This window comes from Pelecanus crispus, chromosome 6 (genome assembly GCF_030463565.1).
Source record: "Pelecanus crispus isolate bPelCri1 chromosome 6, bPelCri1.pri, whole genome shotgun sequence".
Taxonomy (NCBI): Eukaryota; Metazoa; Chordata; class Aves; order Pelecaniformes; family Pelecanidae; genus Pelecanus; species Pelecanus crispus.
The window spans coordinates 21,708,781-21,724,322 of record NC_134648.1 but is presented as its reverse complement, the minus strand read 5'-3'; the positions used below and the strand labels follow the sequence as shown (position 1 = coordinate 21,724,322).

General features: G+C 48.4%; 1 protein-coding gene across 2 annotated transcripts; it reads right to left on the bottom strand.

Moving 5' to 3' along the window:
- Positions 1–1,104: 1,104 nt before the first annotated feature.
- Positions 1,105–13,177, bottom strand: RNH1 (ribonuclease/angiogenin inhibitor 1). Of its 2 annotated transcripts, none has more exons than XM_075712672.1 (10): positions 13,142–13,177; positions 11,463–11,568; positions 9,082–9,252; positions 7,252–7,422; positions 6,436–6,606; positions 5,409–5,579; positions 4,741–4,911; positions 3,628–3,798; positions 2,216–2,386; positions 1,105–1,805 (listed from the first exon to the last, which is right to left on the bottom strand). In XM_075712672.1, the coding sequence occupies exons 2-10, from the start codon at positions 11,546–11,548 to the stop codon at positions 1,718–1,720; spliced, it is 1,371 nt and encodes a 456-aa protein (XP_075568787.1). In that variant the 5' UTR covers positions 11,549–11,568; positions 13,142–13,177; the 3' UTR covers positions 1,105–1,717. The 2 variants fall into 2 exon arrangements, with proteins under 2 accessions (XP_075568787.1, XP_075568788.1); XM_075712673.1 differs by lacking the exon at positions 13,142–13,177 and adding an exon at positions 12,755–12,822.
- Positions 13,178–15,542: the final 2,365 nt, after the last annotated feature.

Here is a 15,542-nt window from a genome sequence, read left to right as displayed (position 1 = left end):
AGACTAAGAGTGGGCCCAGCCGCACCTAGGCTCCTCTCTGAGAAGGAGTTTAGAAAGCAAGGGGGTCCATTCTGAACCTCGTGACTCAACAGGAGGGTTTCCGTATCCCCTACATACAATTTCTCTCTCTCTCTCATATAATCCAATTTCCTTTATATACTTTTCCTATGTACTAATATACATATATGCATATACATACATTACCCTTATCCATATAAACGGTTGGCCAAGTCTGAGACTAGGACGACCTAGCTGCTCCTAGGCTCCTCTCTGAGGAGTTTAGAAAGCAAGGGGGTCTAGTCTAAACCTCATGACTCAACAGAAGGCCCCCCCCCCCTTGCCTTTATTCCATATATACGCAATGCTTTTATGAATCTTTTTAACTTCTTGTGATTTAATTCTCTTTTATGTGCTTCTATGTAGTAATAGAGTGAACCATGCCATCTTCAAATCTGTAACTAAGTCACTGTTTTGATCAATTTTGTCTAATCACTTTATTAATCATTGATGATTGAGTGCTATTGAAAATATTATAGTCAAATTCTGCAATTCGCTACAAGTAAATTGTAACTTTTACTAAATCAAACTGTGTAAAGTCACTCATTCATAGTGAATTGACATAATGAGCAGGATTCACAGACCTGCATTCATGACACCACCCTAGGGCAATGCCAGGTTTGTCTCCTACATTTTTAAAGCTACATTCATTCTTTTGTGTTTTAGGTGTGCAACAGCTGTATTTTCCTTTGGAACAAGGTTTATTATAACTCTGACTGGGCAAGAAAACACAGTCGGTGTTCCCTGAAACCAGGGGAATGCCTATGTCTTCTAGGTTTGCTGTCCACCTAAGGCTTTGGCCAAGATCTTCTCCTGACATGCTTCAGCTAGGAACTCGCCAAAAGCAAACATGTAAAACAAGGTATTAGCAGTAGTGTAGTTCAGAAGTGATGGATTGGTCTTAAAGGAGAAATATACACATACATCTTATTTTTCTAAGTAGAAAAATGAAGCATTTAATTATTTGCAAACAGACTTTAATAAAGTTGCTGTAGAACCACTCTTGCCAGAGCAAACATATCAAAACATTTAATCATTTCCTGTACTAGTAGAAATGCACACAGCATCTTTTGTTTGTAGGAAAAAATCACTTTTCAAGGGACACCAATTTTGAAGTTACACAGCTGAACATCTGCTCATTTCTTTCTTCTCTAGTGCCCCGGCCACCACTGCTTTTCCAAGAACTGTTCTAGGGAAAGGCAGAGGAGATCTCCATTTTAGATTAAAAAAAACATTTGTTTTTTTGGAGAATCTTCCTCAGAGACATGGCAAAAGCACCACCCAGTAAAAATAGAGCAGGTAGTTCTCCTCCTGCCTTTGGAAAGGAGCTCTCTTTAAAGACTGACTAACACATTAGAAGGGATAATAGGATTAAAGAGCTCCTAAAGGGTAGAGACCCACCTCTAGAACATGTCCAGTAATTGTTTATTTCAAGGAGAGTAATGCTGCAGTGAAAATGTACAAAGCTTTCATGAGCCTCAGCGTTAGTACATCCAGAGATGCACAGAAGGCTGACCAGCTCCCTGGACATCCACTCAGGAAATCCACAAACATTTTTGGTACAAGCAAATTCTCTATTAAGTTAATAGCTTTATATATGAAAAAGTTCAGATTAAGAAGAGGATGTTGCTTTGACGTTGCTCTGCCAGGCATTCACCACTCATGAAATGATCTTCACTTCAGGCTTGGACTCCTCCAGGGCTCTCAGTTCATCATCCACTTCAGAACTCCAGAAAATGTCATACAAACTATACCCAAACAAAAAGGCAAGCTGGTTTAGTGAGCATCCTCCCATTAAGGAAAGAGAAAGACGCACAAATGGCTGGTATGGGAAGATCATATAACAGGAAGGGCCCCATCTAGGTTGGAGAGTCTGGCCCAGCAGCCAGAAACATGCTTTATAACATAGGCCCCTCTTACTCCTCCCCAGCACCACCTTCTCCTTGTTCTTGGGCCCTATGGACCCAAGCAGATCAAGGCACTGTGGTCACATCACTTGGAAGGGACAAGGAGTGTTTTGCATTATGCAGATGGCATCTGACCCCCAGTTGCAATTCCCAGAGAGCCGGTACTCGTGGCCCCCTCCCACAGCCCCCCAGCTCACTGGAGTTCACGACCTGCCAGGGTGAACACAAGCAGGACCACAAACATCTCTCACATTAACTGCTGCACGTTGCAGCTGGGATTCCTCAAGGCTTCACAAATCTTCCTGATGCCATCATCTTCCAGAGAGTTGTAGCTCAGGTCCAGCTCGGTAAGGCACTGCTTGGTAGCCATGACGGTGGCAAGGGTTGCACAGCAGGCTGCCGTGAGATTGCAGTTACCCAGCCTGCAGGGAGAGGATGGAGAGGAGGGAGAGGCCAGAGCAGTGAGTGATGGCTCCAGAGACCAGCCCACCAGCCCACGCTCAGGCAGCAGGCACTGACATCCTTAGCGCAGACCAGAGAACCCTGTTAAGCTGGCATCTCGACAGAGGCAGAGGCGCCACCACAGAGACAGATGTCCTCGTGGTGACTGCTGAACACCCAGAAGTCCTCCCTGAAGCTTAAGAGTGTGTGGCTACAGGAGGAGAAGGAACCCTAAGAAGATATTCTCAACTTCAACATCATGCATAATCTTCTCTTTGGTTTAAACTGATCATAAATCATCTCAAGTTTATTACTTGAGACTTGCAACCATCTCTCTAAAAAGGGCAACTGAGGCCTCTCAGCTGAGAACTGAGTAGCTTTAACTGGCCAGCAAACATATCTTTCTGGACAGAGACTTCAAGTCTTACTGATGTCTCCCACAACTCATCTGCTCAACTCACTCACTGTGAGTCTTGAGCATCAGAGCACAGCTCTGGCTTCTGTCAAATGGAGTGGAGGAGAGAAGCACAGTGCCCCAAGCATCACGCAGGCCACAGCCACACCAGTCCAGAGCTTGGTGCTCACCTGGAAAGGGAACAGGCAGATGGGGAAGGAGAATCCCACCACAGGGGTAGAGGTGATGCTCCAGCTGGCCTCCTGCTCCTACTGGTGAGGCTGGACCAGCACTTGTGCTAGCACCCATAGAGACTATAGAAAGCAGGAGGCAACTGGTGAATTCAAGCAGGCTTTGCACTGCAACCGGCAGGCATGGGAATTAATGCACCAGACCTGGACCAACAGTTCCTCCATCTCAGTGCCCCACCTGAGAGAGGCCCCGTGGGCAGGTTCAGAGAAGGGCATGGGAAGCTGCTTGCAGAACAAAGCAAGATCCCTCCAGCCTCCCCACACTTTGCTTTAGATCCTGAAGGTACACTGCACCATGAACTTACAGTTCTGCACCTGGGAGAGTGCCTGTGCATGGCTATGATGCACCAGCACATGGGTGACAGCCTGTACTTGCAAGAGACCATGAATGACAGGATGCATGGAAGCACTTGTGGCTTCCGTTTACTTGCTAGTGGACTAGTTAAACATCAGTTTGTGGTGTGAATTGTTTCATGTGAGAAAAAAAATACCATGCTACCATCTTCCTCTCTCTGCACACCGTTCTTGGAATGGTAACACAGCAAGAGAGAAGACTACTTCTGAAGGTGCACCTTACCATAGGGACTGGATGTTGCAGTTGGGGTGCAGCAGCCCTTCACACATGAGTTCAACACCTGCATCTCCCAACTTGTTCTCGCCCATGTGCAGTACTTTCAAGTGCTTGTTCATGCTGAGAGCAGAGCTGACGGCCTTGCAGCAAGCAGTTGTGAGCCCACACTCCCTAATCCTGCAAGGCAAAAGTGACATGAGATCTAGATGGGGGATATCTAGAGAGTATCAGGCACCATTCACTTCTTCACTTTTGCTTCACAGGAGCCCAGACAGTGCGAACAGAGGAACCAAAGCCTTCCCATAAATCACCGTACTCCTCTCAACCCCTCCTCTGCTCAATTCTTTCTAAGCAGCACCTCTCCCACTCTTTATATTCGGGATGTCTGTCTCAGAGCGTGCACCTAGGAAAGGCACCTGCCCATAAAGCACAGGAATGATCAGAGATGAAGTGTGCTGCTCTCACAGTCACTCTCAGCTCCACCATGCACTCCTGAGGCACCTCATCAACTCTCAGGCCACCAGGGCAGGGGAAGAATGCAGCTGGGGGCAGAAGCTGAACTTGCAATGTAGGAAAGCTCAAGTGCTGCTTGTTCAAGTTCTACGTGAAAGAACAATTTTCCTCTCCCAGCCATGTGATACCAGACCATCCCAGCCTAAAACGTAACACTGTCAGCAGAGAGGATGGTGAGAACAGTTTATGTCATTAGAGCCTTCTTTTGGCTCACCAATGAGAGAGCTTGGACCCAGTGGAGAACCTGAGATATCTGATCACAGCACTCATTTTGCTGTTACATGAGGCCTTCCAAACTTCAAAAGTCTCTCAGTGGCCATTTGTTGCACGATAAAATATATTAGACAGAAGCTCTGCAAGTGATGCTTGGTCTCCTATTCCTTATAACAGGATGACTATGGACAGATCTTCAAAGTGTCTGCGAGTTTAGAAATACAAATCCCTTTAGCTCTGTAAGTCTAAATTCTTTAGGTAACAACTAGCATGAGTTGTTCGTGGAACCATCGCAACTGAGGATCTATCTGGTGGCCATTACTTCACCTACATCTTTCTTCAGTGAGGTCTCCAAAGAAGGCAGTGGATATGTGAAACTTGACAGCAGCTCACCATAGCTCCTGGAGTTTAGATCTGGGATCCTTGAGTGCCTGACACAGCATTTCCATCCCCGAGTCTCTCAGGTTGTTGTCTATCAGACTGATCTCTGTGAGGGTCTCTTTTGTACTGATGAGTCTGGAGAGATCTTTACAGCTAGCACTTGTGAGATCACAGTCCCATAACCTGCAGGGAAGAACAAAATAGTATTTTCCCCTAAGAATGACTTAGATTAGAAAACAGAGTCCTATTTTAGTATTCTGAATTTCTGGTTACACCATGTAATTTTCTTCTATCCTTTGCAAAACCCATTCATGTATCATACCACACAGCTTTCTCCTTACTTTCCATCCACTGCACCAAAAGCTCTGTTTGTAACACAAAAAAGAAATAGGAACATGCAATTCTAGTAGACAGGTAACTCAACAGGAAGCCAAGACAACACCATCACAAATTTCCATTCACCCTCTCCCCAGAATTTGATCCAAGCAATTTCAGTGTATTCCTGCTTGTTCATGGTGTCCTCCACCCAGTTTTGAGAAGTAACTAATTTGCAGTAGAGACATTCTTGTTTCACTAGGGGGTGTAACTGAGAAACTTTCCGCTTAGGAGCAAACCAGCAGCACAAAGTAGATAGCTCAGAGGCTGCAAGAGGGATTTAAGTAACCTCTGCCTACCCTTACCATAGCTTCTGGATTTTGCAGTTAGGATGCATCACTCCTTGGCACAGCAGAGCCAGACCAGAGTCCCCAATCTTGTTATCCCCCACGGAGAGATCTATCAGTGATGACTTGTTGCTGAGAACAGCACTAATTTCCCGACAGCTCTCACTGGTTATGCCACAGTTCTCCAGGCTGCAGAAAAAAGCACAGTTGGAGTTGCTGCTCCAGACCCGCTGTGTTAGATACACCCCAACACCACCAGTTCAGACTGAGAAGGTGTTATGGGCTGGTTCCTTGCTGCAAACCAGCGCAGCTCAGCTGGGCATTGCTAGACCCTGCAAGGCTCAGAGATGATACAGGTAACCTAGAAGGGCGTTGTCCAGGTGAGGTGACACACCAGTTCTGCACTCCATGAGGCTGTAGGGCACTTTTACTCTGACTCAGCCATTCATATCCATTAATGCAAAGATCTTTTGCCAAACTCCCCCTTTATATCAACTGTCCTTTTTAAGAGGAACTTCTGGCTGTATCACACAGTGAGTCCCTGGCAGCCAACCCCTGCTGAAGCACAGCGGCAAGATAAAATGAATTGTGCTTCTCCCCTAAACCCCTTCAGGGGCTTTACCCCAGAAACAAGGCCAAATCCAGCATCTCTGTTTTGAAGCAAAAAAGGGATCTGAAAAAATATATTCAGCTGGCTGGTAATTCCGGGGTGAGAACTGGAGCCACTGAGGGCATTGCTCCTCTGCTCTCAGATACTGGCGAGCAGTCACCTCTTGTAATTGCAGGTTTAACCTGAGGTACATGCTCACACTGCACCAACAGGCATAAGAGTGAGCTCAGAATCATATGCTAAAAAAAAAGGTAAAAAAAACCCCAAACTGAAAGCCCCAGACATTTGCTTGCAGTTTCCAGTTACAGAAATCTGAGCCAGCAAAAAAATTTGGCCTAAATTTCAAGCATTCCTGACAATAATTCTTCCTGTCTTATGGATGGTATGACTAGCAGCAGGACTAGTTGCAGTTAGAGATGACCAGCTCTTCCTTACTGTAGTAACTCTAGGTTGCAGCTTGCCTCCACCAGGCCCCGGCACAGCTGCTTTACAGCTGTATCTCCCAGCGTGTTGTTACTCAGGCTGAGCTCCTTCAGGGTGGGCTTGCTTTGCAGAGCAGCATTGAGAGCTTCCACAATATCAGCTGTGAGTTCGCAATACTCCAGCCTGCAAGAAGAAAAGAAACAACATCCTGCTACCTGCCAGACATCAGCTGGGCAAAGTGTGTATTAGCCAGGGCAGAAAACATGCCAACATGAGTTGAGACCAGGCAACACATGAAGATAGAGATAACCGTAAAGAGTTTTTAACAGCATCTCCCTGCTCATTTCAGGAAGCGTTAATTCTTAAAGTAGACCACAGGGGACCCTAGCAAGACTAATCACCCACACCATTTTTACACTAGTCCTCCGTCAAACCAACACACAGGCTGCCTTGGAATACGCGACTGAGTTTTTGCATTGCATCACGCAGCCTTGCCAACGAGCCTTCCCGAGAGGAGCTGGGGGCTGGAAATAGACCTGGGTCCCGCTCAGTCATAAAACAAGGACCAAGTGCAGCAGAATCAGACTTTCCCTGGGAGTCTGAGAGGTCCTGCATTACCAGTCACCACTGCCAGGAGTGCTAAACAAAGCCCATGGGAATAGACACCCAGCTTTTACAAACCCACGAGACCTACCAGCATGAATAAGCATGACACAATTTCAGATAAAACAGGAAGAAATCCACATCTGGCAACAAAACTCCTGCTTGTCTCAAGGGAAAGACAAGCATGACCTGTCTGACAACCAAAAAAGCCCAGTGACTACTTACTGCAGCTTCTGCAGGTTACAGTTGGGGTTCATAATCCCTTGACACAGCACCTTCACTCCAGCAGTTCCCAGTTTGTTATCACCTACGTGCAGCTCTGTCAGGGATGGCTGTGCGCTAAGGACAGAGCGGAGAGTCTCACAACTGGCACTCGTCAGATTGCAGTTTTGCAGCCTAAACAAGAGAAGCAACCGGGGTGAGGGAAACACATCCGCAGAATTATGGAGGCTCTTCTCAGAGAGGTGCATCTGCTGAGGTTTGAGCTTGGAAAGGATACCATGGCACTGACAGCGCATAACCCTCTAGAAAGCTGTAAGTCCAGATTAGTACTGCTATTTTGCAGGTGTGCTGAAATATTTTATCAGCTAGTATTATACCTATAGTATGAACAATAGCTCCCATGTTTCTTTCAGTGTAATCACTCATATAGCACCTCTAGCAGAAGAATGATCCACTGTACAATAAGTAGCACTACAATTGCTTTATAGAAGTGTTCTAATCATCGTGAGGCTTATCCCAGAGATAAAGCAATGGCATCGTATGATTTCTTGCCCCCTCTGGAAATGTGATCCAGAGTAGCTAAAAGTAAAAATCTTGTCCAACTTGGCTTAAATCCCTGGATATCATTTAGAAGTTTAATGGTATACTACAAGAAGGATCTGTGAAGCTGATCCTTCAGAACTCAGACTGGGAGAAGTAGTGTAGGAACTGTGCTGGTATTGTTATGGAGTGTTTAGTTATTGGACATGACTTTCTGGCAACAGAGTGGTGTTGTGCATGGTGGTACTAAGTTTGACTTGGGTTTGGTTACTCTTTTATTCCCTAATGCACCTTACCAGAACCCCAAAAAGGGACAATCATTTCTACAGAACTGAAACAGCCTAATCCAGGCTGTTACTTGAGCACCTGGAGAAGTTTGAAGCTTAGGACAAACTCTCTGAAAAATTACTTGTGTTAGTCTTCCAGTACCGAGTATCACAGCTATTTCTTGAAGGCCCATCAGTTGCAGTTTGATTAGCTTCACAGGCAACTTTCCCCCTATTTGTCAGCAAGTCCTCATTGCAGGGGGCACAGGGACTTTGAAGCAGGCACATCTGATCTAAAAGGCCACTGATTTTTACAAGCTAGTGTCATGAAGATCCTAGACCCACCTCAGGAGCTGGAGGACTTGAGTACCCTGCAGAAGAGATGCTGGACAGAGAAGGTAGCATCTCTTTGAGGGTCAGGGAAGAGCAGGGGCAGCAGCCACTGGCTTTGACTGAAGCTCTTGCACCATGGTTGGTGGAAGCCCACTAATTCTGTAATGTGGTGCTGGTGCCTCTGCAAAAGACGCCATCTTGAACCAAGCTGGCCCTGCCCAACTGAGAAGACAAGGCTTGAGGCAGAGCCAGTCTGGTAGAGTGCAGGAAGACTGACAGCACTTGAAATGCCAAGGCTCATGAGAACACCCTTTTGCTTGGCTCCTAGAGAAAGGAGTGAGCAAACTGGACCAGACGCTAAATGCTGTGCTTAGAACTGGCAGAAGAGCCCTCTGAAAAATGCGTTTGCGAAAATGTCAGGTATGTGCTAATGGCAGAGCGGGGCCCTCTGTGGTCATCCTTTTGTTTAAACCAGCCTAAACAGATAATCCAGCTGCCTAGGCCAGGGGAAGACCTGTTACCTCTTCTAAAGAAAGTCTCCAGAAAGCCTTTGCTTGGCTGGGAAAACCCTACCTGTCCTTCCCTCAGTGCTGGAAGACAAAGGAAGACAGATCTGGAGTCTTCCAATAAATATACCACTTACGACAAAAACTTCCGCAAGCATGTTAGAGCAAGACAATCAACAGGGCTTTACCATAACTTCTGCAGGCTACAGCTTGGCATCAGCAACCCTTTACACAGGTATTCAATGCCTGCATCTCCCAGTTCATTGTTGTTCAGCTTCAGTTCTGTGAGAGATGGATTTGTATTGATGATGGAGGAGAGATCCTCACAGTTACTGCTAGAGAGATTGCAGTCATCCATCCTGAAAGAAGGAGAGAAGGAACACTTTAGTCCTCAGGGTTGCTCTGGAGGTGGCTGGAGCATTCCCCATGAAAGCAAAGTGGGCAATTTACTCCTTTGCAGTCCCTGGGATACCTCCATAAGTATGGTCTGTTGGGTGACGCATGGCCCAAACCAAGACGTGCTCCCTCTGCAGGGCTGCTGTACAGGAGGGGCTGGATGGCAGTTCCCCAAGCTGTGAACCTCCTCCAGGCTGCAAAGAAGAGGGCATGTGACTCAAGTCATTCCCCCTTGGCAGGGCTTCAGCTGGAGGATTCACCTTCTGAAGCTATGTCTAAACAGAGGCCAGCTTACAGGTTGTCAGACTGGTTCTTCACTGAGACCAGCCAGGCGGGGTCTTCAGCCAGCCCCAGAGACACCCATCAGCAGTTTGGTCTCCTGTAGGTGAGTCATACTGGTCTGCACCACCTCACTCCAGTGTGACTCTCAGTACACAAACTGCAAGTTTGCAGTGTGGCAGAGCCTTCTCCCACTGGACATCAGCATTTTTCTAGTTGTTGCTAAATTGATGGGGGGAGTTGCATTGGACGGAGAGCCAAGGAAAGGATCAGGAGCCCAGTACAGGCAGGGAGGTGTACAGAGAGGCAGAAAAGACATGGGGCAAGGGGAACGCTTCATGAAGAACCCTACAACCCCATGCACAGCCACAGCCAGGACTGCCAAAAGTTGCCTGGTCATTTCTCCTTAGACAACACTATGAAAACTGAGGCTTTAAGTCGCTTCTCCTGTCCCTCTGGCAAGAAGACTTGGCTCCCAACGGGAATGTGTTCAACACTGATTAACAATCCCTGCCACAGCCACTCTCATTCACTATGTCTTGAGCAGCCCAGCCTCTGCCCAGGAGACAACTATCCCATTGCCTTCTGCCACCCAAGGCAGACCTTGGGAAGTCAAGGTCAGGCCCATGAAGCTTGCCTGCAAAAAAGCTCTGTTGCAAAACAAAAGCAAGTCACCTTCAACCTGACTGACCTCCTCCAAGTCATCGCTGGCTTGATGTGGCCCATCCTCTCCAGCCCAATCAAGATGATGCCAGCCTGTGGGGTGTGAATTCCCAACCAGAAGAGGGGAAAGAGTGAAGAAGCAACTCTTCTGAACCCTGTCCTACAGCTTACACTCCAGGAGATGGTTCCTTAGAATCACAGAATGCTTTGGGTTGGAAGGGACCTTTAGAGGTCATCTAGCCCAACCCCCCTGCAGTAAGCAGGGACAGCTTAACTAGATCAGGTTGCTCAGAGCTCCATCCAACCTGACCTTGAATGTTTCCAGGGATGGGGCCTCCACTACCTCTCTGGGCAACCTGTTCCAGTGCTTCACCACCCTCATCGTAAAACATTTCTTCCTTATATCCAGTCTACACCTATTCTTCTTTAGTTTAAAACCATTACTCCTTCATGCTGGTATGCTCAACACACAAGGCAGGTGCTTTTGAAGGCCAAGTGAAGAACTGAAAGTTGATAGCATGTGGCTTGTGAGTGACTGTTAAGTAACAGTTACTTGACAGCATCTGACCTGCAACCCAGACAGTATGCAACCTAATGAGCACAGAGAGACATCTTCCTTCTCTTGAGGTTGAAAGAGAAAGACAGAATTACCAAAACAGTGGTCAAATGTTTAGATAACCTCATTACCTAGCTGAGTTCATAGAATAGAATCATAGAATCGTTTAGGTTGGAAAAGACCTTTAAGATCATCCAGTCCAACCATTAACCTACACTACCAAGTCTACTCTAAGCCAATCAAGGGTAGACTAGACTAAACCATGTCCCGAAGTGCCACATCTACCCGTTTTTTGAATGCTTCCAGGGATGGGGACTCCACCACCTCTCTGGGCAGCTTGTTCCAATTCTTGACCACCCGTTCTGTAAAGAAATTTTTCCTAATTTCCAACCTAAACCTCCCCTGGCGCAGCTTAAGCTCTATGGCATGCCATAGAACAAGGGCAGCATTACTTCATACCAAAGGATGCTTATCTGTAGTTGATAAAACTTTGCAAGAGGGTAGGTTTCCCCACCACCACCACCTTGCAATTAAATTTCTGGATAAAAATAGGTAAAATCATTCCTGTTACTGTGCAATTTCTAAGTCACAGGTCAACAGTTCTGCAGCTGAAAAACACAGGAGAGAAATGCAACAGTTCTTTCTTAGAAAAGATGATACACAACTAGTTACTACCTGATGGTTTTACAGGATTTCATTGTGGACAGAAGTTCAGCCCATCTAGATGGGCTCATCTCCTCACACTGGATGTCAAGCTCCATTTTGACAGTTGAGATAAGATCTGAAAATTTAAAACAAACATTTTTTCATTGACTGAAAAGCAACAATCCTCTTCAACCCACCCAGCTCTCAGCCACGAGTTACACTGTGCAGAGGACAGATTGTGTTTTTCCAACACCAGCCTGCTGCAAGCACAAGTATGAGCCAGCCGCATTGGAGTGGCTTTGTCTGGGACTTGGCAAGGCCCTCCTCCAAGAGGCAAAAAGCATGTGGATAGATCCTGGAGAGATATGGCAACAGCTTGTTATCTGAAGGCTGCTTCTACAAGAGTAAGGTGCTCCCCTTCCCTCTTCAAGGGAGCTTAACCAGCAAAAGCTTTTTGGAGGCACTGGTGCTACTCTCTATCGCACTACGGAGCCACATAGCCACTGAGTATGCCACCAGGGTGGCACACCTGATTGATTGTTGAACCTGGAGCTACACTTAAAATTAGGGTATTTTTTAGAGGATGAGGGTGAATGAGGAACACGAGCATTGGAATTGCCTGGGCTTAGATTAAAAAAACCCACTGGCCATGCATCTGTATGTGAGAGGTGGAACCTAGGCAGATGGGAGAAATATTCCTCCATGATTTGATAGCCAAGCTTTGAAAGCTCACTCTGGTTGAGCAAGTTGAAGTACAGAGAAGCTGGTAAGTAGGAATATTTTTTGCTCTGCAGTCAAACTGCATTTCTGAACTGATGCAAACACAGCACCTTGCAGAGCAGCTCCAGATAAACATGCACAAAAATATGCCAAGGCCATCGCTGAACTCCAGGCTGAGTCTACAAGGGATAGCATTAAAGGCAGTGCTCCAGTAAGTGACAAAATGCAGTCTTGATGTCTTGGCTTTGCTAACATGACTCAGACTACAGTGTATTTGTAAAAAGAAAAAAAAAAGTCTCCTGAGCTATCACATTGGAATGTGAACAGTAAAAAAACCCCACCACGCATTACTGACTGCAGTTCATCACTGCCTTCCCCCATCTCAGTCACCTCCTGCTACCATAAAACTAAGAGTGTCCCAAACTAGGCTTTTACAGAGGCGGGCTCGGTATCAGAGCACACAAGTCCCTCACCCACGTGGGGAGAGGAAGTGCCACGAGAGGACACGGCAGGAGAGGAGCGAGGTGCTGAGTATAAACTCCTAAAAAACACTAAGGAAACCAGGACACCGAGTATAGCGTTAGCAGAGCTCATGTACATACCTGGCCTTTCCCCCTTCAAACCCAAAGCAAAGCACTGTTGGAAGTCACGGACCACGTCCTCAGCGGGCTCGCATCACAGCCCCACGTGTAAAGAGGCTTGAATGACGTGGCGTTAAAATCAGTGCCACCCAAAACAGTGGAAGCGAGAGAACGGAGTAAAGGAAACCAATTATATAATTTAGCAAACACCTCCCGAGTTTGCTCACTGTATTTCCCCCCCCCCCCCGTTTTACCTCCCTCAGATCAAAAAAGGGTTTTCCCCCCGCCTCCCCAAGCTCTGCACCCTCCGGCAAGCCGAGGAAGAATCCCGTTTCGGGGTACCGTCTCTCCGAGCACCGGCTCGGTCCCACCCCCGCAGGCACACCCGCCATCACTGCTGCTCCTTGCCTGGTCACTCTGCCGCAGGCAGCTGCCCTCTTTGCTCACAAGACTTCCTCCTCCCCCACGTCCCTTGCAGCGCAGTTAACGCCTAACGCCGGAACTCGCCCGGGTTTCCCGCCCCCAGCTCCCGCCCCCCGGCCCCGCCGCCCCGCCCGCCCGCGCAGCCGCAGCCGCAGCCGGCCCGGCTCCTCCCGGCTCCTCCCCGGCTCCTCCCCGGCCCCTCCCGGGCCCCTCCCGGCTCCTCCCCGGCTCCTCCCGGCTCCTCCCGGCTCCTCCCCGGCTCCTCCCGGCTCCTCCCCGGCCCCTGCCGGCTCCTCCCCGGCCCCTCCCGGCTCCTCCCCGGCTCCTCCCGGCTCCTCCCCGGCCCCTCCCGGCTCCTCCCCGCGGGGCGGCTGCGAAGGGCAGCGGCGGCCGGAGCGCGGCGGGGCGGGACCTGTCCTTACCGTCCCACTTCCTCCCCATTTTTTCCCTTTCTTTCCCCTTTTCCTCTTTCTCTCCCCTTTTCTTCCTCTTTTCCCTCCCTCTTCCCCCCCTTTTTTCCTGCTCTCTCTGCCATTTCTCCCCCTTTCCCCTCTCTTTCCCCCTTCTTACCTTTCCCTGCCTTCCTTTTTTCCTGTCTTCTCCTTGCTTCCCTCTTTCCCTCCCTTTTTCCTCTTTTCTTTTCCCTTCCCCTCGTTTCCCTCCTTTCTTTTCCCCTTTCCCCTCTTTTCCCTCTCTTTTTCCTCCCTTCTTTCCCCCTCCCCTCTTCTTAATCTGTTTCCTCCATATCCTCTTCCTTCCCTCTTTTTCCCTGTGTTCTTCTCACTTCTCTCTTTTCCCTCTCTTTTCCCCTTCTCACCTTCCCCTTTCTTCTCTTTTTCCTCTGCTCTCCCCACTTCCCTCATTTGCCTCCCTTCTTTTCCCCTCTTTTCCCTGTTTTCTTCCATCTGCCCTTCCCTCTTTCTTCTCTGTTTTTCTTCCCTTCCTCTCCTCTTTCTCCCTTCCTTCCCTCTTCTTCCAGTCCTCTCCCTACTTCCCTTTTTTCTCCCTTTCCTCCTTTTCCCATCTTTCCCCCTTCCGTCTTGTTCCTTTTCCACCCTTCTGCCCTCCTTTTCTCCCCTTTCCCTCCTCTTTTCCTATTTGTTCCCTCTGTCATCTTCTCCCCCACTTCCCTCCTTTCCTCCCCTTTTTTCTCCTTCTCCCTTTTCCCCCTTCCCCTGTTGCCCCTTTTTCCTATCCACCCCTATCTCCCCCCAGAGCAGGAGCACTGTGATATCCAGGAAACAAGACAGGAGAGGGGGAAATCCATGTAGCGAGGGGATGCGCAAGGGATGGGTGGATCAAACGTTCAATGGGAAGATGTCCCATCTGGGCTGGGAGGGCAACCCCTGCCCCACGCTGGGACCTGGAATGCAATGGGGATGCGTCTCGGCCAGGGGAGATAGGACCCGCCTTGTACTGCCCCAGGGAGGTCGAAACTGGGAACTGTTTGAACTAGGAACAGCAACAAAAATATCCATTCCTCAGTGACATTCCCTGACTTCCAGCTTGCCAGACAGCTGCTTATGGGGCCCAGGTTGGAGGGCTCGGGATCTCCCTCCTCTCTATCCCTTTCACCAGTCCTATCCATGACGCATCTTCTCTCATATTCTGTCTCCCTCATTAGCACAACATGTTGACGAACAGACGAGCTGCGCCTTGCCAGCATAAAGGCTGTTTTAAATGAAGCCATGAGAGCAATGGAGGATGGGCACATCGGAGTTTTGCTGCTGCGATGACTGTGCCCTCCCTTGGCTTTCCCTGTGCCGCTGCACCCACCTGACCCCAGTGACCAGCAGCTTGCCTGCACATCCATCCTGCAGCAGGACCAAGGGTGCCAGCGCCTGGCCGGGGCTGGAAGGCATTCATCATCGCTTGGCTTGCTTCCTCCTCCGGCTGCTGGCTACTCCCTGTCTCCCTATTGTTTCCCAGTACTTTTAGCCCCAGTAAAAGCTCGTTCAGACTTTCAGAAGACAGAGCAAAGAAAGGTTTTGAAGTGTCGAGAGCTTTCTAGAGTCACCTCCCTTCCTCTCCCCCAAAATCTTCTCCCCCAGTTTCTTCTTCCTACAAATACCCCATCCCCATCTCCCTGGCTCACACAACAGTTCAATTAAACACAGCCAGCTGTTCCCCACAAAGCAGCCTCTGCGCCATACAGCTTTAAAAATGCTATGTGCTCCTTCCCGGTAAGCAGAAGGGAAAGTTTAGGGAGTTTAAGAGCCCAGTTTTCCTGCTGATACATACCTCACTCTTCTCGGCGCTCTGCAGGGAGCAAGGAGGGCAGAGCTGACGCCTTCCTGCTGCTGTTACTACGCAACCTCTGCTGTTGTACACATGGTGCCTGCTAGAGGGAGAAGAGCATTTTTGGGTTGTGATGGCTTTTTTCCTC

Bases quoted from the DNA above. Each gene is read 5' to 3' on its own strand.
- RNH1 (XM_075712672.1), bottom strand. From the start codon at position 11,548: ATGGAGCTTGACATCCAGTGTGAGGAGATGAGCCCATCTAGATGGGCT. The intron at 7,423-9,081 runs GTAAAGCCCTGT...TCTCTTGTTTAG, and splicing joins TGTAGCCTGCAGAAGTTATG to GCTGCAAAACTGCAATCTGA. The intron at 1,806-2,215 runs GTGAGAGATGTT...GTTTGGGTATAG, and splicing joins TGCAACGTGCAGCAGTTAAT to TTTGTATGACATTTTCTGGA.